Raw genomic sequence first — 23,622 nt, 5'->3', positions numbered from 1 at the left:
ATGGGGCACATACAGATGGATCTGCAAAAATGTGTTGCTTTGGAAAAAGAGACAAAACAGAAAAGTAAATGGTCAGGAATATATTTGAGTGATTGTGCCCTTGCAGTAACTTCGTTTGAGGTTTGCTTTTGATGAAGCTGTGAGAGGACACTTTATTTTGCTGCTTCTGTTTCAGTCGATGCAACACTGTTAAAGTACCATGTAACCCGTTAAGCTTCGAATATAAGTACATGATTCCTGTTGGCAGAACAAAACAACTAAAGTGGTTCTCTGATGTTTTAAGATTTATGGCCTACCCTAAGAATAGGTAATGAATCTCAGATTGGAGAGGGTTCGAATCTTAGCAACCCACCAATCAGTTGTCCTGCAGTAGCTCTGTCCATTATGTAGTGGATGGTGCTGGTTACTGCAGCACTACTCTAATTCATGTAAATGGGATCAGTGCTGCAGTAACCAGCTCTGTCCAAGATCTTATGTAGTTCCGACACCAGAGCTGCTGCAGAACAGCTGAGCTGAAGTGGGCTTCCTCTTTGCTGGGAACCTTAACCGATTGAATATTGCTGACCTATTCTAAGGATAGGCCATCACTATATAAATCGCAGCAAACCTCTTTAAGGGGAAAATTTATTAAAGCTTTTCTGCTACTTTTCTGGGATAATAAAGTCACAAATAATGGCAGTTGCCATAATTTGTCACTTTTTAATAGTGAGTAGGGCTTTCCATGGCCCATAATTTATGCCAGAATTTAGTGCATATTATAGTTCAAATCCTCACAGGTCATAGCTGGCATGGATTTGAATTTCTGGTGCACAGACTGCCGGAAAATGCACCAGTTTTATAAAGAGGTCTGTGCCTCTTCATAGATTTGTCACTTTTCACACTAGTGGTCTTACTAAGGGTAGCATATGAAACGCCAGCTGTAGTAAATATGCCCCTAAATGTTTCTTCAGTTGCTTGACTTGTCCTCCTTAACATTATTACAGGGGCACCTCTCTGAGGCCTGGTCCCGAGTCACGAAAAATGCAATTGCAGAGACAATCATTGCACTGACAAAGATGGAGGAGGAGTATCGTTCCCCAGTGAGATGTATTGCAACCACCAGGGTAAGTTTTCTGACCTTTTATGCCCTGATATACTAGTGATTTTCTTATATAGATCAGGATATTCCAAAAAAGTTAAATGAAAACTTTTACAGATGTTGATTCTTCAGTAAACTCCAGTGGTCTTTTTATTTTACTGCAGCTTCCATGTTCTGTACAGACAGCCACTTCAGTGGGGCTGAGCTGCTCCCAGACCGTGAGATAGTTGTGATTGTCATGTCAGGTCTGCGGGAAGCAGCGAGAAGTCCTGTGCTACTCGAGTGCCGCTGCCTTCTCAAACGGCTGATCAGCGAGGGTCCTGGGGGTCAGACCCCTGCCGATCAGATGCTGATGACCTATCCAAAGGATAGATTATCAGTAAAAAAAAAGGTTGGGAACACCTTTAAGCCTCATGCACACGTCCGTGGAACACGAACTGTGTGATACCGGCCTGGATTTCTTGGTATCACACGGTTCGTGTAAAAACTAATCTTATTGGTTGCTATGACGCCATACGCTTCCTGCTGCTGCTGCAGTACAGTAATACACTCGTATGATCTATACCAGTGTATTACTGTACTGCGGCGGCAGCAGGAAGCGCACGGCATCATAGCAACCAATAAGAAATCCAGGCCGATATCACACGGTCCGTGTTCCACGGATGTGTGCATGAGGCTTTAAGCATACAGGATCACTGTAACTATTCAGATATTCTGAGAAATAAGGGGTGGTCTTCTCAGAGGCAATTTTTAGAGAGGTTTCAGTGTATTTATATAGCCGCAGATAACGGTAAAGAAAGGAACTTTTTCCTTTTTGCCTAATTTAACTTTTTTGTATAAATGAGGAGCATACTTCTGTTTGGCATCAGCAAGGTGGATGATGTCCCAGTTGATTAGAATTTGTGTTAAAACCGTAACAATTGCTATGTTAGAAAATCGGAGGCAGCAAGCAACATCATTGTAACCTACTGTATGCATGGGCAGTTGTAAATTAGGTAAATTTCTGTGGATATGTTTTGAAAACAGAAGACATACAGAAACACTGGCTTCACACATCATTTTGCACTTAAAGGGGTTGTCTCACTTCAGAAAATGGCTTTTATCATGTACAGAAAGTTAATACAAGGCACTTACTAATGTATTGTGATTGTCCATATTGCCTCCTATGCTGAGTTGGTTTATTTCTCCATCGCATTATACACTGCTCATATCCAGGGGTTACGACCACCCTGCAATCCAGTAGCAGTGGTCGTGCTTGCAAATGAGACACCCCCCTTTAAGTTTTGCTTTAGGGTGTACTACTTTTACATGTAGTTTTCTTATTGAGTAAACTTTTTCATTACCTCGTACTAATTGTACATAATAGACTTTAGTTTTATAATTGTATATTTTATTAAGAATTTTTAACATACAGAAAACTGGAGTGCAATTACCGGACTTATTGGCATTTACAACAAATCCTTGCTTGCTTGACATATAAGGCCGAATGCACACGGCCGTGAGCGGTCTGTGGAACCGCGGCCTGGATTCCTCCTGAGAGCAGGAGCGCACGGCGCCATTGGTTGCTATGACGCAGTGCGCCCCCTGCTGCCGCCGCAAGTAGTACAGTGATACACTGGTATGATCTATACCAGTGTATTACTGTACTGTGGCGGCAGCAGGGAGCGCACGGCGTCATAGCAACCAGTGACGCCGTGCGCTCCTGCTCTCAGGAGGGATCCAGGCCGCAGGTTCCACAGACCGCTCACGGCCGTGAACAACGGCCGTGTGCATTCGGCCTAAGCATAAGGAATAATATCAATTTTTCATTGATCTGTACTAGCTATTTTCAGCTCGCTTGATGTAAAAACTAATCTTCCGCTATGTAATTTTAGCTATGGCTGGCTGTAGCATCTTTATGTGTGCTTGATCAAGATCACGTGGACAGATTATCTTCTGGAAGGTGGATGGGGAAAGATGGACAGCAAAAACAAATGGTAAACCATTCAAGTACTTTTTAAAATATTTCACTAAAAATATAATTATTAAACTTTGTTCACACTGCAGACTTGGTGCAGTTTAAAGAAAATCTGTCACCAGGAAATTCGCTGTTTATCCAGACACAGTGCTGTGTAGGCTACCTTAGCTAAATAAATGTATGATCTCTCTCATTTAGCAATTTGTTGCCTCGTTATGGAGAAAAAGTAATTTTAATCCATATGCAAAGGAGCAGTTAAGTGCACAGAGTCCATGCCGCTCTGTGCACCCTTGCTTCTCCTGCTTCCTCTGCCAGCCCTTCCCTTTTCTTGATTGACAAGTTACTGCATATTCATGTTACTTGGCCCGGTTAATGAAAGAGAGGGGACGGCAGAGGATGGAGGCTCATTTTGGATTACAAGTACTTTTTTTTTTTTTTTTTCATTTTTCTTCAGAATGAAGCAACAGATCGCTAAGTGAAAGGTATCAATACGTTTAGTTGGGCTGGTCCCACATCCCCATTGCACCTGGTTTAACAGTGCATTTCCTGGTGACACACTCCCTCTAACTACAGACATTTTTTTTTTACTTTTTTGTAATGTTATATAGTTTGTTACATCACTGATTTGTTTGCGGCACTAAATTTGATGAGCTTCTTTTTATGATGGAATCCTTCTGTTAAAGAGACCACAAGTCATATTTTGTTGGATCCTGCCAATTCGATAGGATCAGTCAACGATCTGATGTGCATGGAATATACTTCCTGTGAAGCAGATCTTACATCCGTTAGGGACATAGTAGGGGATGACCTGTTACTAGAAACTTTCATGTACATGCTTTCTACTATAAATGTCGTTTTGCTTTAAAAGTAAAGAGCACATATGACTGTGTGTGCAATTGTTATTTTTATTTTTTTCTCTCTTTTCAGCCAATGTGTGATAATCATGATGATGGTGAAACTGCAGCAATCATTTTGTGCAATGCTTGTGGGAATCTCTGCACAGACTGTGACCGCTTTCTCCACCTCCATCGACGAACAAAATCCCATCAAAGACAGGTAAAATGGACCACAGCTGCTGCTACTAAAAAAACATTTTTTTATTTATTTAAATAAAACCTGTCACCACTAAACCTCTGGGGTTATGCCGGGGGAAAGCAAGCGAGTGGAAACAGTCCATGTGCTTCATGCTAGTGCACACTACAGCAAGACCCTCAGTAACATACAGATAACATACAGTTTCCAGGCTTACTGTGGGGCAATGCATGTGGCTATAAAGATAAAAATTATTTTGAATTGACGCATGTTCACCTATCCACCTATTACAGCAGTTTGTGGTGGGTTTCTGTGGTGACAGATTCCCTTTAAGTCAAGGGATCCATGGTGACAGTTTCATCATTAGGTAACTGTAAAATTGAGGTGTTACTGTGACCTCAGCATCACCAGTTTTTTGGGGGAGGGGGAGAGACATTAAACACTACTATGCAACTATCAATTTTTTTTTCCCTATTGGATTGCAGTATACTCAGGATGCCGTCTTCTCCAATTTTCATCAAATTTCAGGATGGATCAAACTAATGATCAATAACCATCTGTAATATTTTTTGCAGGTTTTCAAAGAGGAAGAAGAAGCAATCAAAGTTGATCTCCACGAGGGCTGTGGAAGAACCAAGTTATTCTGGTTGATGGCGCTAGCAGACTCTAAAACGATGAAAGCAATGGTAGAATTCAGAGAACAGACAGGTAGGTGTCCAGTTAAAATGACAGTTTTATTAAGTTTAGCTCTTAAAGGGGAAGTCCCATCGCGAACACAGATCCCCTATCCACAGGATAGGGGATAATTATCTGATCTGCCGGAGGCTGACCACTGGGGTCCATGCCTATCACGAGCATTGGGGATCCATGATTCCCCCAAGGAAATGAATCCTCAGTCAATCATGCCTGCTGCCACTCTATTCAAGTCTATGGGGCTGCCCAAGATAGCCAAACGCTTAGAGCAGCAGCTGATCAGATACTTTATCCATAGGGGATAGGTGTTTCCCATGGGACAACTCTTTAATCCTGCAGTGAAACCTGTCCAAATATTTTACAATGGATTGATTTTTATTTTTCAGATTTTATCTCTTATAAAGACATGAAAGGGATCCAATCCTGCTAATGTATTTAATATAGAACGCTGCTTAGAAAAGTGTGCAGGATATTAAATAGTTTTCCACAATCCAACCTATTTAAAATATTTGCTCCCTTTTGTCATAGGTTGTACCCATATAGACTCGTCTTTACTATATTATACGAACTACGACATGCTATAATGTATGCCATTTTTATTTATTTAGGAAAGCCTGCAAGCAGCAGCTCGGAAACCTGCAGATTTTGTGGTTCCAGAAATGGCACCGAGTTATCGGCTGTTGGCAGTGTATGCTCTGACGCTGATTGTCAGGTTAGTGAAAATATCTTGTTGATGGCATTTTCAGAGGTGTAATAGCCCTACATATAACAATGTGTGTCCTGTTTGCAGGAATATGCAAAGACAGCTTGTAGCAAGACTCACCCATGTGGGCATCCTTGTGGCGGTGTGAAGAATGAGGACCACTGCTTACCCTGTCTACACGGCTGTGACAAAAATGCAACAAATCTGAAACAGGATGCAGATGATATGTGCATGATCTGCTTTACTGAAGCACTTTCAGCAGCTCCTGCTATTCAGGTTGAGCTTGTGTTTTATTATGCTGCTCCATAACACTGTACATGTAAAAATACCATGCATGATTTATATCCGTGAAAAGATGGACTCATCTGTGCTATGGTTACAGGGTCCGCCATGTTGAATCCAACAGTTGCTGTCAGCAGGCCCCTCATACACAGGACTAATGTGTATTACCAGCTTTAAAATATTTCATACTGAAGAATGGCCACTTTGAATATGTTGTTGCTGGACAGAGCCTGCTAGAACGAACAACCCTTCACCTTATGGAAAGGGATGGCAGTAGCAACACCATGGATAACTAGCTCTCACCCCCTTATGGTTCTGTGGTGCCTGCTTCATCCATGAAGGAAATGTGGGGCAGATCAGCTTATAATTGCTGCTCGAACCGTCTTATAGCCCAGATAATATGTTAATGCTGTATGATATATTTAACTGTAATTGTGATTTTGTTTCTAGCTGGACTGCAGCCATGTATTCCACTTGCAATGTTGTCGACGTGTCCTAGAAAACAGATGGCTGGGGCCACGGATCACTTTTGGTTTTATGACCTGTCCGATCTGTAAGGTAATTTATTTGCATAGAGTTATAATACCCAGTATTACTTACGACTACTTGTGCCGCAGCACATCAGTCAGGTCCCATCTGCTTCTCAGAATAGTGAATTAATTGCCAGTATTTAGTTCCATCAGTTTTATTATCCTCTTCATTATGGACTGAGCTACCTGATGGTAAAATGGAAAGTAACTGGTCTGTCTATTTGTAGAACAAAATAAATCATTCAGTGTTGAAAGATCTCCTGGACCCAATCAGAGACCTTTATGAAGATGTGAGAAGAAAAGCTTTAATGAGGCTGGAGTATGAAGGATTACACAAAAGTGACGCAATCACTACGCCAGGAGTACGATTTTACAATGACCCAGCCAGTTATGCCATGAACCGATATGCTTATTATGTCTGCTACAAATGCAAAAAGGTAATTCTGGGAGCATGCACACTCCTAATCTGTAGTTTGTTTTCTTGCCTACGGTCTGGTAACTAGTAACTTAGAGTTCCTAACTATCCTAACTAGTGTTAGGGTTCATGCACATGAAATAATAAATGAATCATTCTAGTGCTTTTACTGCGGTGCTCGCCACTGATTATTACTTTGCAGCAGCGATGTCAGCAGCCTTCTCAGATCTTCTAAGCCAATGACTACACGTTCATCTGTCTCGTGGCCTAGGCGCAGCTAAGCCCCATTCAAGTGAATGGGCTGAGCGTGATACCAAGCACAGCTGCTATACTTGGTGAGCAGGGAGAAGGCCACAGTGCTCCGGTGCCTTCTCAAACAGCTGATTGGCTCCTGCATAGAGCCATATTATGACCATGTGCATGAGCCCTAAAATGGGGACCTTTGTATTTGGCACTTGTTTTACATGAGAAAATTGTAGTATTTTTTATGGGTAAAATTTAGATTTCTTTAACCAACATCATTGACGGGGGAGGAGGAGTTTACTTTGTCTTGAAGAATTTTATCCTGCAAAACAACAAATCTGCCACTTTTTCTAGGCATATTTTGGTGGGGAAGCTCGCTGCGATGCTGAGGCTGGCCAAGGAGATGACTATGATCCAAGAGAGCTGATATGTGGAGCATGCTCAGATGTTTCCCGGGCTCAGGTATGATAACATACCGGAGGAGCACAAATACTCATCATGCCTCAAACTGTAATGTTACAATTCTATGAATGCTAGAAAACGTCAAATCTTTGTTACACAGTCCTGACTGATGTCATAGCTGTATACAGACATTGGCTTTAACTGCTGTACCATGTCCTTTTGTTCCAGATGTGTCCAAAACATGGTACAGATTTCCTAGAATACAAGTGTCGATATTGCTGCTCAGTGGCTGTATTTTTCTGTTTTGGAACAACACACTTTTGTAATGCTTGCCATGATGACTTCCAGAGAATGACCAGCATACTAAAAGAAGAACTTCCACATTGCCCTGCAGGTAGGTGCAGATGTATTGGTGTTGTCCGGTTTTGCAGGGTATCTGCATATAGCATCATGTTCTCTTAAAGGAGAACTGTCACATTTAGACCCTAATTTCAATTTTCATATATGAAGTTACTAATAACATGATGATATTCCAGAATCAGTTACTATTAGACAGACTTATCCCATATTTAATAAGATTCAGCAACCAGTTTGCATAAGACTGCAATTTCACTATTCAGTTAAGATGGCTGCCACTGCCCTCACCCTGAGGCTAATCCTACCTGCCCTCACTAGCCAGTAACAATAGCCCCCCAAAAGTGTCAGTAACCAGAGTCCTCCCCCCTAAAGGGTTAATATACTGCAGCACAAAGGGGTCCTCTTACCACATGTTACTTTCATTTATACACTGAGCAGACTGCAGATCTCCATCCCTGGTCTGCGCTGCTTTCACTCTGCATTGTCCCAGTCTGCTGAGTGAGGGAGCGTCTGCCAAGCGCAGGGACAGGGAGAAGTGCTCACAGCCCAGGCACTGTTATCAGCTGCTGGGGAGGACCTGGCTTTAATCATTTACTTACAGTCCCTGGCTGTCAGCAATGTGACCTTGCACGCTGCGTCCTCCGTCCTTCAACACACAGACGGACTATGCCTTGCAACCCTATTTTAAGCACAGGTAAAAGTAGGCCGTACAGGGAACAAAAATGTGGAATTAAGGGGTAATTGAATACACAGTGAAAAGTTGAAATAGGGCCACCAAGGTGATATTAATCTCCACAATCTAATACTCAAAAAAAACAAAAAACGACAGTTATCCTTTAAACTGGTTATATACACTATTGAAAGACAGAGCTCTTCTCTTCCTTTCCCTGTTCGTTGGTAATTCTGCTTTGGGGTGAAGACCTCAGTGATCAGATACAGACTGCTTGGCTATGCTGACAACCGAGCTGTTAGACATGGTGTAGAAAATAGGATTGTATCAATATAATTTTGGGACAAGACAGGTAAACATTTTCTAAATGTTTTTGTTTGGGAATGGTTTACCTGGTGAGATGGATTCTTTATCCTGCACAATATGTGCCAAATATTGAGGAAATTGTGGCTCTTACAGAAGTTTTTCTCAAGCATTGTTATGTTGCTTACGACCATATTGTAGTGTATTGCATAACGAAAGATAATGAAAGCCTGTCATTGTATTGCTGTAATTGTTCTTAGTAAGCTGGCTTTATCGTTGTTATATTTTTCTTTCTAGGTCCAAAAGGCAAACAGCTTGAAGGGACGGAGTGCCCTCTTCATGTGGTCCACCCACCCACCGGAGAAGAGTTTGCTCTGGGCTGTGGAGTGTGCAGAAATGCTCACACTTTTTAACTGAGCCCATACTACTTTTTCCAGTTTAGATTTTTTTTATCCTTGCTTTGTGAATTTTGAAATGGACAACAGCAGTCCATCACGCCAGGCAGGTTCTGGACGACGGCATCCAGTCAGGATGGGACCACATAAGAGTCTGCGAACAAGGTTAAAAGGGAAGGTGGCACCAGATCCAGCTGTGTATTTACCAGTTCATACTCTTCATACCAAGCTCAATGTTTTGTCTTTCTGAAACTGATAACTACTTGTGAGGTGCTTGCATGTGGTCATTACATAAAGCACCACTGCCAGGCACCAGATATGTATAAAATGCTTGGGTACTACACAGCATAGAGAAGGTTCCCCATATCATGGATATATAAATATATGTATACAGTATATGTATGATCAGAAGAAAAGTTACAGTAATGAGCACTGACTTTCGAATAGCCTGTACACATATACCTGCATCTCGTGGAGAAAAGAGGAATATATATATGTATCTCTAGACTGTTAATATTACTCTGGCTGCTGGAGAGCTGTGCAGTGTGCTCGGCTGAGAAGAAAGACATTGCGCTTGGAGGGCACATAAACATAACAAGGTATAAAAGTTGTAACAAATGCTGTACATAGTACATAAAGATATCAATGTTTGTCCTGTATAAGATTTACTACATTACAAAGGCAATTTCATTTAACTTTCTGGGTTATGTTTGAGCCTGAAATTTTAATGAAGTGCAATACTGAGTGTGCCTCATATCTTTGCAGATGTAAACTTTATGGAATGTACATGTCAATAAAGCCACTGTACATTTTTATACAGTGACAGTCTGGTGAATGTTTAGGATCTTATTTAAGAGGAATGGCTTTTAAAAAGAAAAATAAAGACTTAAATCATATTTGCAAAGTCTTTCTGAATTTGGTTTATTTTTTTATTTTATGTTTTTACTTCTAATGTTCTTTTATGTTTTTGATTTAAAGTTGTGTTCAAGTTATAGTTGCCTTCATCCAACATTTGTGTAATCCCAGTTGGCTAACTTCTACAAATTTCTCAAACTGCCATCTTACAGCTCTTGCAGGCCATTTATTTATTTTTTGTAAGAAAACAAGTGTACTGGAATATCTCTGTGCTGATTTAAACAATTGAAACACTTATGACAGGCGGACTGCCTTAAAGGGTACCTTTTTTCTTACTGATGATCTATCCTTTTGGATAATGGATAGGTCATCAGCATCTGATAGGCGGAGGTCCATCACCCAGGACCCCCACCAATCACCTATTTGAGAAGGCAGCAGCGCTCGCAGTAGCGCCACGGCTTTCTAGCGCCTTCCCGCAGGCTAATGATGTCACGACGGTGGTCACATGGCCAGGGCGCAGTTCAGCTCCGTTAAATTGAGTCTATCCAAAGGACAGATCATCAGTAAGAAAAACCTAGAAAACCTCTTTAAAATAATCCATGGCCAAAAAAAGTATAATTGACACATAACCAAAACAAAAAAATATAACTAACTGAAAGACACATTGGCAAGGCTTTCCACCACGTTTCCACAGTTCTGCCACAAAGCCATTGGTGAGATCAGATATCAATGTTAGCTAGTAAGGCCTCACACAGTCACCTTTCCAATTCATACCAAGGACAATTTCCCATGAGTGTATTTAGTGTGGGAAATTCACTCCATTGTGACAGCAGTATTCCTCTGCCTGAACACTGCTCATCTAACACAACCTCACAACATTAGAAACATTTGTAATGCTGTGTGTTCCTGCACGACCTCCACTTAATTGTACTGACGACAGTGCAGCATGTTTTTCTGATAAGAGCAAGACTTCAGGTTTGGATACTCTTTTAAAAATGAACGTTGATATTATTTTTTAAAATATAATAAGTGTATAGATATAGATATCTCCTTCTTTTGTAAGTATATACAAAGAATAGAAAACTTGCATCAAAATTGAATTAACATCATCAGACAGAGACACTTTAACCGGGAAGCCTGTTTCAGCGAAAAGAAGTCAGGCTCGATCGGGAAAACATTTCTACGCAAAGTGTCCTTCCGTAGATGAACTTAAACAGTTAGCTGAAAAGTTCCAGCTTTTATACTGTTCAACCAAAGAGCTTCACCCCCTAGTGCAGTGATGGCTAACCTTGGCACTCCAGCTGTGGTAAAACTACAACTCCCAAGATGCCCCCCTTGCTTGGCTGCTCTCAGAACTCTAGAAATAAATGGAGCATGCTGGGAGTCGTAGTTTCACCACAGCTGGAGTGCCAAGGTTGGCCATCACTAGCCAGCTTATGCAATCTATAAGGGTCACTGTGTGTATCTTGTGCATCTGTTTTCTCTTATTATTTTGGACCTTGAAGTGGCCAATTTTCAGATCTGCAATAAATCAGAATGACAATGCCAGCTCTCTTGCGCAAACATTTCAGACAAGCCCTCAGTTCATTCATAGAGCAGGATAATGTTATCAGATACAAATAATCAGAAACCCTTTACTGCATTATGAGAGTACACTTCAATACAGCTGATGTATTATTATTTATATTATGCATTATTATGTATTATATAAATAGAATGCTGTGACTTCGTGTCATGGGCACAGTGTTCAGTCTGGGAAATACTACTGTCACACGGAGTGTATTTGCGCACTGAATACATTCATGTGAAATTGCCCTAAGGCTGGCTTAATACATTTTGAAACCAGTAAATGAAAGGTGTGAAGGATACTAGCGCTGCCGTCTAAGTAGGTAAGGGAGAAGGATAACACCCACACTGTAAAGTGATTACGGTGGGGGCGTGTCGCTGCTGGGTTCTAATGCAGGGATAATTGCCACAAAACCCTGATAAAATAGGAAAACCTGATGGTGATAAGAATAAAATAGAACCTGCGCTGACTGAGTGGCAAATAACAATACCGCTATGTGTGTTAATATGCCCAGTGATAACTGAAAGAATATACTCGTCAATAAAGTAATAAGGTAAGATGACACCAGTATAACAGTCTGTCCTTAAATAGTGATGAACAAAGTCAGAGAAAGAATCTCAAGGTATATATAATCTCAAAACGTAGCCCACAGGCACTTACTGGTCAGCGCTCATAGGGATGGATCCTGTACGTGCCGCTGGATTCTTTTCCTGCTTGACACGTAGCTAATCTGCTTTTCAATATTTGCTGATGTCTCTCCTGGTGCTGTCTTCTGCTAACCACGTGGCGCGCGCACTCCTGGAAGCGATGTTTCCTTGTCCTGGAAAACTAGCGTGTGATGTCACACCTGAAGCTACGGAAGCTTCTCTGGTCCACAATACCGCCAACGCGTTTCGGAATAGCTGTATTCCTTCCTCAGGGATGAGTGGATCCTGCTTCACTGGTTTTTAAGCCTGCTGGTAACCATGGAAACTACTTTTGTTTACAAAACTGCGCTAATGCAAAGGAGGACAACGTAATAATCAGGTGAAGGGTGGTCTTCCATAAAGCTTAATATTAACTAGCACTTAGTGTTTTCAACTTCATCTTTATAGTTAAGGCTTTCTCCTCAATCTTCTTAGAGGCCAGTGGTGCACTCTGTTATAAATTTATCTGGATGGCGAGGTTATAGGAAAGCGGACAGTTCTATTTCTTGGTTAAGGCCGGTGGGCGCCAAGGTGTTAAGGTTATAGATCCATTCACTCTCCTTACGAGACATCACTTTAATAAAGTCACCCCCCTCTGGGGTCCTGCCTTATTTGTTCTATACCTTAAAAACAAGAGCCTTCAAATCTACCTTTATGTTTATCACTATAGTGACATGATAGTGGGTGGCCTACAAATTTTTTATTAATATTTTTTGTGTGTTCCCATAATCTGATTTTTAGTACAAGTTTTGTCCTACCTATATAGATCTTTCCGCAAGGGCATTTTATCTGATAGATCACCCGCCTGGAATGACATGTCAGGTAATTTTTAATTTTATGTATTATTTCCAGTGCTAATTTCCTTAATTTATTTTTGTCTGGAAGCTAGGCAAGCTTTAAATGTTCTACATGGATAAAATCCCTTTCTATCTTCAAGCAAACCTAGTTTATTCCTATTTCCGCCATTATTCGTTACTGTCTGTAGGCTTGGAATACGTCTGGGTCACAATTTTGTTGTTATGAATTTTAATGGTTGGATCTAAAAAGTTGACTTCCTGGGTGCTATAGGTGGGCGTGAATTGCAGATAAAATTCATTTTTATTAATTTGCTTTAAAAATTTTTTAATGATGGTTCGCCCCCTTTCCAAATAAAAACAATATCGTCAATAAATCTCCGCCAGAGGACCAGATCCGCGCAGAGCGTGCCATCAGGGAAGATGGTGGACCCTTCCCACCTTTCCATATAGAGATTGGCGAAACGGCGCGAATCTGGTCCCCATAGCGGTCCCCCACGTCTGTAGGAAGAAAGTGTCTTCAAATTTAAAATAATTATGATTTAAAATGAATAAAATGCATTCCCCAAGGTACTCCATTTGTTCAGGTGGCACAATTCCCTCTTTTTGTAGGAAAAATTGTTGCTTCTTTACCTTTTAACATTCTCTATAACTGTGTAGAGAGGTGACCTCAAGCGTCCCCAGGATGTATCCTGGTTCCCAGTTAATGGTTTCCAGGATTTGTAGGACATGTTGTGTGTCCTTTAGGTAAGCTGGTAGTTTTTGGACATGCTTCTGGAGAATGGTGTCCACATACTTGGATAGATTACTAGTTAAACTGCCAATGCCGGAGATTATCGGGCGCCCGGGGGGTTGAGATTCTGACTTGTGAACCTTAGGCAGGTAATAAAAACAGGAGATTCGTGGATATCTAATGTTTATGAAGTTGGCTTCTTCTTTATTTAAAATACCTTTTTTTTTTTCCCCTTTTGATGTCAATTTATTCAAATCCATTTTGTATTTTTGGGTGGGGTCGTTTTTAAGTGTTTTATATGTTTTTATCATTGAGTAATCTATTTGATTCTTTTTGGTAGTCTGTATAGTCCAGTACCACTATACCCCCCCCCCCCCCCTTTGTCTGCCAGTCGAACAATAATATCGTTATTCATCTGTAATTTTTTGATGCTCATCTGTTCTTGTTTTACTCAATCGTGATTATGTATTTTACTACTCTTCTTGGGGTTAATTTTTCTTACGCCCCTTATGACTAAGGGTACTTTCACACTTGCGTTGTTTGATTCCGGCAGGCAGTTCCGTTGCCTGAACTGACTGCCTGATCAGGCAAACTGTATGCAAACGGATGTCATTTTTTCTGACTGATCAGGCATTTTTCTGACTGATCAGGATCCTGATCAGTCAGAAAAACGCCTGATCAGTCATAAAAATGCATTGCAATACCGGATCCGTTTTCCGGTGTCATCAGGCAAAACGGATCCGTTTTTTTTTTTTTTTTTTTTTCTTAAAGGTCTGCGCATGCGCAGACCGGAAGGACGGGTCCGGTATTCCGGTATTTTGAATGCCGGATCCGGCACTAATACATTCCTATGGAAAAAAATGCCGGATCCGGCATTCAGGCAAGTCTTCAGTTTTTTCCGCCGGAGATAAAACCGTAGCATGCTACGGTTTTCTCTTTTGCCTGATCAGTCAAAACGACTGAACTGAAGACATCCTGATGCAAACTGAACGGATTACTCTCCATTCAGAATGCATGGGAATATGCCTGATCAGTTATTTTCCAGTATAGAGCCCCTGTGACAGAACTCTATGCCGGAAAAGAAAAACGCAAGTGTGAAAGTACCCTTAGGTTTCAAAAGTCTTGAAGGACTCCGAATATTCGTTCAAGAGGTTAAAATAGGACTTAGTTTTTAAATTAGTGTGTAGATATTTGGTATTAAGAATTTCACATTCTTTTCCCATATCAATAGACTTCGTTGTTATTTTATTGGTTTCTTTTATTTTTTTACATTCAAATTGTGCGTCTTTTTGTTTTATAATTCATTTTTTTTAATATTTTTTTAAAGCTAAATTGAGTAAGAATTTTTTTACACCGATAAATGGATCTATAACCTTAACACCTTGGCGCCCACCGGCCTTAACCAAGAAATAGAACTGTTTGCTTTCCTATAACCTCGTCATCCGGATAAATTTATAACAGAGTGCACCACTGGCCTCTAAGAAGATTGAGGAGAAAGCCTTAACTATAAAGATGAAGTTGAAAACACTAAGTGCTAGTTACCATTGGTAACTATACACTATGGACTTGACACAAAGCATATAGACGCAGAAACCAGTAAAGAAAATCAATAATATTAAGGTTTATGGAAGACCACCCTTCACCTGATTATTACGTTGTCCTCCTTTGCATTAGCGCTGTTTTGTAAACAAAAGCTGTTTCCATGGTGACCAGCAGGCTTAAAAACCAGTGAAGCAGGATCCACTCATCCCTGAGGAAGGAATACGGCTATTCCGAAACGCATCGAAGGTATTGTGGACCAGAGAAGCTTCTGTAACTTCAGGTGTGACGTCACACGCTAGGTTTCCAGGACAACAAGGAAACATCGATTCAAGGAGCCAGCGCGCCACGTGGTTAGCAGAAGACAGCGCCAGGAGAGACATCAGAAAATATTGAAAAGCAGATTAGCTACGCGTCAAGCAGGAAAAGAATCCAGCGGCGTGTACAGGATCCATCCCTATGAGCGCTGACCAGTAAGTGCCTGTGGGCTACGTTTTGTATATACCTTGAGATTCTTTCTATCGGACTTTGTTCATCACTATTTAAGGACAGACTGTTATACTGGTGTCATCTTACCTTATTACTTTATTGACGAGTATACTCTTTCAGTTATCACTGGGCATATTAACACACACAGCGGTATTGTTATTTGCCACTCAGTCAGCGCAGGTTCTATTTTATTCTTATTACTATCACATTTTGAAACCATGCAAGCAAAATGCTTGCAGTTTGAAGCATTTTTGAAATTTTGTAGAAGTCTTATTCCAGGCACTTAAGTTCTGTGGAGAAAAAAATGCTGTAACTTTTAGGCATTTTACCTTTTCAATAAAAATGTGACTGACCCTAAAAACACCACAAACCACGTTTTCTATTTTAGTCCCTAGACATTATCATAAAATAAAATGTGCCAAAATGTGTCACTTGGTTTATCTAGTTTTAAAAAGATCCACTGTTCCTAAGCCCAACAGGAGGTGTGACCTAAGATACAGCATTTTACACCAAAATTTGGGGGAAAAACTCAAGTTACAACGTAAGTCAATTAATAGATGGTAAATGTTAGACAAAGGTGTTAATTTATCATGAGAAAAATATCACTGGGATCACATCGCGCCTGCGACCCCTATGTTTCTATGAGGCCGCTTCAGCCTCTCCATTCTGCGCCGGGCACTGCTCTACCGCCCAGCGAAGTAAATACTAATGAGATGGGCGTCTCTAAGGATCCGGCAGTTGGGGCGCGGCTGGGCACAAATGTGGCGCAAAGAACGCCCCTTGGGCACAAAGGACGGTTGATTGACAGGTGATTATAAAGATTATTTTTCACGGTTTACAATGCGCACTGGGATAATACTTATATGAATTGGAAACTTATTACAAGACCGAGGAGGGCATATAAAGATCTAAATATGCTCAGAAGGTCTGACAGTGTCCCTTTAAGCTAGGGGAGCTGAGCTGGTTAAGGCCACATTTCCGTTTTTCACAGATCTGTACTGTCTGCATTTCCATATATTTATTAATTTTTAATGTGTCTTTTCACATATCAGTTGTGTTTTACTGACCGGGGTCCGTGATTCAGACCAAACGCACCCATTGAAGTCTATGGGTCTGTGACAGAACATCTGTGTTTTCACTGACCATTGATGGGAGATGCTCTGGAAATGAGTTTTCAGCTGAACCATTCCCATGGAATGCAGATGGGACACAGAGGGCAAAAAATAGACACTGGCATCTTCATGGATGAAACACTGATTTTTATTTTTTCCCCACTGACATCAGACAGACACAGAAATGTGCGTTTGAGTAATCTATGCCAAATTTATCAAATGTTGCACATTGTGAAATTTGGTACATCTTGACACCTAATGCTTTTGCCTAGAAATGTTACTCAAGTTTTTTTACACCAGTCCTGGAGTAAGTTTGACTTTTTTCTTATATATAAAAAAAAACTGCTGTGATAAATCTAGAGTGACACTAATTAAAATAGCTAACCACATGCACTATCCGAAGAATGCATAATGTCACAATTTCTAACACATTCCATTGGGGGACACAGACCATGGGTATAGCCTAGGTCAGTGCTGGGGAGCCTTTTAGAGACCGAGTGGCCAAACTGCAACCCAAAACCAACTTATTTATCGCAAAGTGCCGACATGGCAATTTACCCTGAATACCACAGTCCAATATAGTATATCTTCAATATACTTTATCATTTAGCTATAAAAGCCTGCCTACAGTCAGTGCGCTGCCTGCGCTGTTCATAGTGCACCCTGCGCTAATGAATGGCAGGAAAAGTTTAAGGCATATTGGTACACGATTGACTTTTTTCAGGGTTCGGGTGCCCACAGAGAGGGCTCTGAGTGCCACAGGTTCGCCATCACTGGCCTAGGTCATTACTAGGAGGAGACACTATGCAAATAAAGAGAGCTCCTCCTCCCCGGGCTATATCCCCATGCTCCACCGGGAGGACCCCAGTCTTGCTTAGTGTCAGATAAGGAGGTGACATTTTAGACTCTACTCACGTTTATTTTTTTTCAGCAGAGGATGCAGGGTCGCAATTTTGCTTCCCTGGTCTCTCGGTGGAACAAGCGCCAGGGTCGAACTGGCGTCCCTGGCTACCTCCCCACCCTCCCCCAAGAAGTTAGTGGAACCTGGCTCGACCTGCAGCTCCGGCAGCCTACCAGATCTAGGGTCACATATCCTGCCCTCCTTCCAGATCACTGCCACTCCTTGTTCCAGCTGACTGAAGAGGTGACCTCCGCTGGTGTGGAATAGAGGGCGAAGACTGCAGGACGCAGATAAGTACACGGCACTCCTGCAGAGCTCCCTGTCCTCCCTCTGTCTCCCGGTGTGACACTTAGGGCCGCTTAGTGGGTGGTTTGAAGGGGGAAGGATTCCTGTCTGGGGCAATCGCTCTTGCACAAGTGGCAGCTTCCTCGGCTCTCCCACCCTTCCGGCGGCCACGACTTTATATTATTTTTTCATACTTCCCGCACGCGGGTTTCGCGCCTGCTTTTACGCAATTTGTGGGCGGAGCCCTATTCTTCAGCTACGGCACTTCCGTGTCAGTGCTCTCCACACGTGGCTGCTCCCGGCTCCACACTTGTGTTTTCTCAGCGTGCTGCAGGAACAGTAGGAGACCCTGACCCCTTTCTTTGCAGGGATTGCTGCCATCATGCCGAAACCTGGGGCCCCCCAAAAATCCAAGTCTGCTCCTCAGGCCCCACTGGGTCATGTAAGGTCTGCTGTTTGCCACTTTCGGTCACCTGATCCTGTGACTCTTGCCTTGCCTCTGGACTGGATCATCCTCCTCCTCCTCTCACTCAGCCCAGTCCTCCCTCCGCCCTGTCTGAGCCAGCGGAACCCGCTTGGGCTTCTGCCATTTCTAGGGCGGCCGCTGATTTAGCCCAAGTCTCGGGCCGCCATGGCCTTCATGGAACGCATGGCGTCCCCCACGGATCCTGTGGCTAACATCAATCCCCTTCCCAGTGGTTCCCACAGAGGACGCTCGGCCGCTAAGAGGCAGCGTACACAGCAGCATCCTTCCTTGGATGATTCTGCTTCCCCTCCTCGCCTGGAGCCCCGTTCAGACACTTCCCCTTCTCGCAGGGACCATAGATCGGAAGGGGAAAGATCCAGTTAATCACTGGTTTTCTGCCACGAAACGCATGGATACTCTTTATCCATTTCCGGCAGAAAATGTGCAGCAGTGGTCTTCTCCTCCTAAAGTAGACCCGCCGGTGGCCAGATTGGCTAAGAATACGGCCATACCCGTCTTGGACGGTTCATCTCTACGGGACTCGGTTGACAGGCATTTGGATTCTCTGTCCAAAGCCATCTTCACTCCGTGGCAAGGCTTCCCCCTCCTTTGTCTTTCCACCACTGCCTCTACTACCAAAGGTCCTTTGCAAGATCACGTTGGAAGGGATTCCGAACATTCTCATAGCCCCCGATTGGCCTCGCCGCCCCTGGTTCTCGGACGTCACTCGGATGCTGGCAGACGTTCCGTGGCCTCTTCCTCTCAGGGAGGTCCTAGTGTCTCAAAGACCGCTCTTCCACCAGAATTTACGGTCACTTTGTTTAACAGCGCGGCTGTTGAGACCGCCATCCTGAAGAAGAGGGGTTTCTCGGACTCTGTTGTGAAGACCATGATCAAGGCCAGAAAACCAGTTTCCTCCCGGATATACTATCGTACCTGGAAGGCCTTTCTTGCCTTTTGTGAGAAGCTAGGTGTTTTTCCCCTTCGTTTTTCGGTTCCGGTGGTCCTCTCCTTTCTCCAGTCGGGCCTTGAGATGGGAATGTCCCTGAGCTCCCTGAAAGGCCAGGTCTCAGCTCTAGCCATTTTCTTCCAGCGATCCCTCGCTCTGCTCGGTCCAGTGAGGACTTTCCTACAAGGGGTGGTGCATTCGGTCCCTCCGTATGCTCCTCCCCTGCCCCCCTGGGATCTCAATTTGGTTCTGTCTTCCCTCCAGGCAGCTCCCTTTGAGCCTCTGAGGGAGGTTTCTCACCTGGAAGGTGGTCTTTTTGGTGGCCATCACCTCGATCAGGAGGGTATCGGAGCTGGCCGCTCTTTCCTCTAGGGCAGTGTTTCCCAACCAGTGTGCCTCCAGCTGTTGCAAAACTACAACTCCCAGCATGCCTGCACAGGATAAGATGGTGCTACGCTTGGTCCCTTTATTTTTGCCCAAGGTGGTCTCTGCCTTCCACCTTTAATGAAGATATAGTCCTGCCCTCTTTTTGTCCATCCCCGGCGAACCGCAAGGAGCGCGCTCTCCATTCTCTGGACGTTGTCCGTGCTCTGCGAGTGTATCTGTCGGTTACTGCCCCTTTCCGCCGTACGGATGCCCTTTTCGTGATTCCTGAAGGGCCTCGTAAAGGTCTGGCGGCTTCCAAGGTCTCGGTAGCTCGGTGGATTTGGCCGGCTATTGCCTTAGCCTATCGTGCCTGTGGCAGGGTTCCCCCAGCTGGGGTTACCGTGCACTCTACCAGGGAGGTGGGGGCCTCCTGGGATAGGCATAATCGCTCCTCGGCATCTCAAATTTGTAAGACTGCCACCTGGTCGTCCTTACATACCATTACAAAGTTTTACCAACTGCACTCTTTGGCATCGGCTGATGCTGTCCTTGGGCGCAAGGTATTGCAGGCGGTGGTTCCTGTTTGACCACTGGGCGTTTCCCCCTGGAGGTGCTGATCTTTTTCCCACCCCATGGACTGCTCTGGGGCGTCCCATGGTCTGTGTCCCCCAATGGAATGTGCAAGAAAAGGAGATTTTTTTTGTGAAACTAACCTGTAAAATCTTTCTCGTCTTTTCTATTGGGGGGACACAGCTCCCTCCCGTTCTTGCCTGTTGCAGGAGGAGTTGGTCTAGTTCTTCGGGACCTTAGGGTTATCGGTCCGATGGCGGTATTCCTTTGTTCTGGTCTCTGTAGTTTTTTGTCTCCTTCTCCTACTGCTTTTGCACGCGCTGGGGTCCTCCCTGTGGAGCATGGGGGTATAGCCCAGGGAGGAGGAGCTCTCTTTTTTTATTTGCATAGTGTCTCCTCCTAGTAATGACCAAGGCTATACCCATGGTCTGTGTCCCCCAATGGAAAAGACAAGAAAAAGATTTTACAGGTGAGTTTCACAAAAAATCTCATTTTTTGTGCAAGTAAAAGTTGCAAAGTCATAATTTTATCATCTAGCAGGAGCAACGGTGATGAACTTTTCACAACTGCATTATGACATTCTTTTTCCTCCTTGGAAATGAATAAATTGCTAACTGATGTTTCTGTACAATACCAGGACAGTGTGTAGAGAACACCCAGTTGATATAATCATAGATTTCTAGGAGTAGGGCTACATTCACACGACTGTATGAATGAGTCTGCATCCGTTCCGCAATTTTGCGGAACGGGTGCAGACACATTCATTTCAATGGGGTCGCAAAAGATGCGGAAAGCACACAGTGTTCTGTCTACATCCGTAGTTCCGTTCTGCGGTCACGCAAAAAAGGTAGAGCCTGTCCTATTGTCTGCAATTGCAGGCGAGAATAGGCATTTTCTATGGTAGCGACGGCCATGTGTGGCCTAAAAATTGCGGAATCTACACGGGCTGATATCTGTATTTTGAGGATCCGCAAAACACTACTGTCGTGTGAATGTAGCCGAATAGAGGAATGGCACAATGCAGAGTTCTTATAAAACAAGTGCCTAGCACATTATTTTATGGGGAATACAAGTGTTTACTATAACAGACTTGTCAAGAGAGTGGAAAAGTGTTCTTTAAATAATGAGCATAATTAACCTGTATACAAATGACCACCCTGTGTATAAGATACGATACAGCAGAGCAGGAGCCAAAATAATTAGAGGAAAGATTGTATGGTGATCTAATTCAGTAGAAGTTAGAGAAGTGGGTGGTCCATGCATTATTTGCTCAATACAAATGCTTAAAGAGGACCACTCCTGACATGCCTATTTTAATAGCTCCATGCATTCATGTAATAACAATTCTGGAGCATCTATTCTTATTGCTCTATGTTGAGCCATTTCTTTATTATTTCTTGTAGAAGTTATGAATGAATTGCTAGCAGTCTGCAGTAAGGGTACAGAGGGGTGGTAACCAGTTGGGGGGTGTACCTGCTCAGTCTGACAATGGCAGCAAACTGGTAACCACCCCTTTGTACCTGTATTGCAGACTGCTGACAATTCATATAACTTAGTAGAAATAATAAAGGAATAACCCGACATAGAGCTATAAGAATAGATGCTCTAGAATTATTACATGGGGAATGCATGAAGCTATTAAAACAGGCATGTCAGGAGTGGTGAAAGGTCCTCCTCTTTAAATGTGTCAGTATTCTGGCCATCTAAGCAGATTATAAACCGGCGCCAACAGGTTTTTTTTATGTTACATTTTTGTGGGAAAAGATTCAGTAAAACTTCCTGTACAGTTCTCAGTAACTGACCACTATCTCTGTTCACACGACTTGCGGTTCTCTGTACCCTTATTGCAGACTGCTGACATTTCATATAACTTTTAGTAGAAATAATAAAGAAATGACACAACATAGAGCCATTTCCATCTGAGATCTGATATTTAAGACTGAAGAAGTCTGGGTTTCTGGGTTTTTGGTTTTTTTTCTCGTTTTTTGGGGTGATCTGAAGTGGGCTTTTGTTTTTCAATACGCATATAAGAATACAGAAATAATTCACCGAAGTCTTGCGCCACTTTGGCGTAGACTAAGTTTGGCTCTGTGGAGCCATCACATTGTAATGCTGTATGGAAACCATTAAAACCAAAGTTTTTGAACAAATCAACTTTGGATCTATGATCTACTTAAGCCTAGTCATAACTATGGAAATGAGCAGTGTCTAATGTGATGGAAAAATAAATCCAGCCAGCAAAGGAGACAATATGGGCAATCGCATTACATAAGTGTCTTGTATTAATTTTCTCTACATGATAAATGCCATTTGCTGAAGTGATATAACCCTTTAACTTTCAGCAGCTGAATGGTTAAATACTTTAATTGAGAGTGGGAATCACAGACTACGCCCTTAACACACCTTTGATGATTACGTTTTCATGCTAAACTGCTTATATAAGTTTGACATTTAGAGCAGAAACACCCAATACCTTAGGCCTCTTTCACACTTGCGTTGTCCGGATCCGGCGTGTACTCCACTTGCCGGAATCACACGCCGGATCCGGAAATATTGCAAGTGAACTGAAAGCATTTGAAGACGAATCAGTCTTCACAATGCGTTCAGTGTTACTATGGCAGCCAGGATGCTATTAAAGTCCTGGTTGCCATAGTAGTAGTGGGGAGCGGGGGAGCAGTATACTTACAGTCCGTGCGCCTCCCGAGGTGCTCCAGAATGACGTCAGAGCGCCCCATGCGCATGGATGATGTGCCATGTGATCACGTCATCCATGTGCGTGGGGCGCCCTGACGTCACTCTGGAGCGCCCCGGGAGCCGCACGGAGGGTAAGTATACTGCTCCCCTGCTCCCCACTACACTTTACCATGTCTGCCAGGACTTTAGCGTCCCGGCAGCCATGGTAACCATTCAGAAAAAGCTAAACGTCAGATCCGGCAATGCGCCAAAACGACGTTTCGCTTAAGGCCGGATCCGGATCAATGCCTTTCAATGGGCATTCATTCCGGATTCGGCCTTGCGGCAAGTGTTCAGGATTTTTGGCCGGAGCAAAAAGCGCAGCATGCTGCGGTATTTTCTCCGGCCAAAAAACGTTCCGGTCCGGAACTGAAGACATCCTGATGCATCCTGAACGGATTTCTCTCCATTCAGAATGCATTAGGATAAAGCTGATCAGGATTCTTCCGGCATAGAGCCCCGACGACGGAACTCTATGCCGGAAGAAAAGAACGCAAGTGTGAAAGAGCCTTAGCTG

General features: G+C 43.1%; 1 protein-coding gene across 13 annotated transcripts in view; it reads left to right on the top strand.

Annotated features, from left to right (window-relative positions):
- Window positions 1–9,967, top strand: part of MYCBP2 (MYC binding protein 2) — a 256,943-nt gene extending 246,976 nt beyond the window's left edge. For all 13 annotated transcript variants that reach the window (XM_044284706.1, XM_044284710.1, XM_044284705.1 and 10 more), the window contains 11 exons: window positions 984–1,103; window positions 2,953–3,054; window positions 3,963–4,091; window positions 4,643–4,775; window positions 5,369–5,472; window positions 5,551–5,739; window positions 6,196–6,303; window positions 6,503–6,712; window positions 7,288–7,395; window positions 7,564–7,729; window positions 8,963–9,967. In XM_044284706.1, coding sequence (XP_044140641.1) covers window positions 984–1,103; window positions 2,953–3,054; window positions 3,963–4,091; window positions 4,643–4,775; window positions 5,369–5,472; window positions 5,551–5,739; window positions 6,196–6,303; window positions 6,503–6,712; window positions 7,288–7,395; window positions 7,564–7,729; window positions 8,963–9,078 — 1,485 coding nt within the window. In that variant the 3' untranslated portion in view covers window positions 9,079–9,967. The remainder of the gene's footprint in view (window positions 1–983; window positions 1,104–2,952; window positions 3,055–3,962; window positions 4,092–4,642; window positions 4,776–5,368; window positions 5,473–5,550; window positions 5,740–6,195; window positions 6,304–6,502; window positions 6,713–7,287; window positions 7,396–7,563; window positions 7,730–8,962) is intronic.
- The last annotated feature ends 13,655 nt before the right edge of the window (window positions 9,968–23,622 follow it).

Source organism: Bufo gargarizans, chromosome 3 (assembly GCF_014858855.1).
Source record: "Bufo gargarizans isolate SCDJY-AF-19 chromosome 3, ASM1485885v1, whole genome shotgun sequence".
In the NCBI taxonomy this organism is placed as follows: Eukaryota; Metazoa; Chordata; class Amphibia; order Anura; family Bufonidae; genus Bufo; species Bufo gargarizans.
The sequence above is the reverse complement of the archived record's forward strand: the minus strand, read 5'-3'. Positions and strand labels throughout refer to the sequence as shown.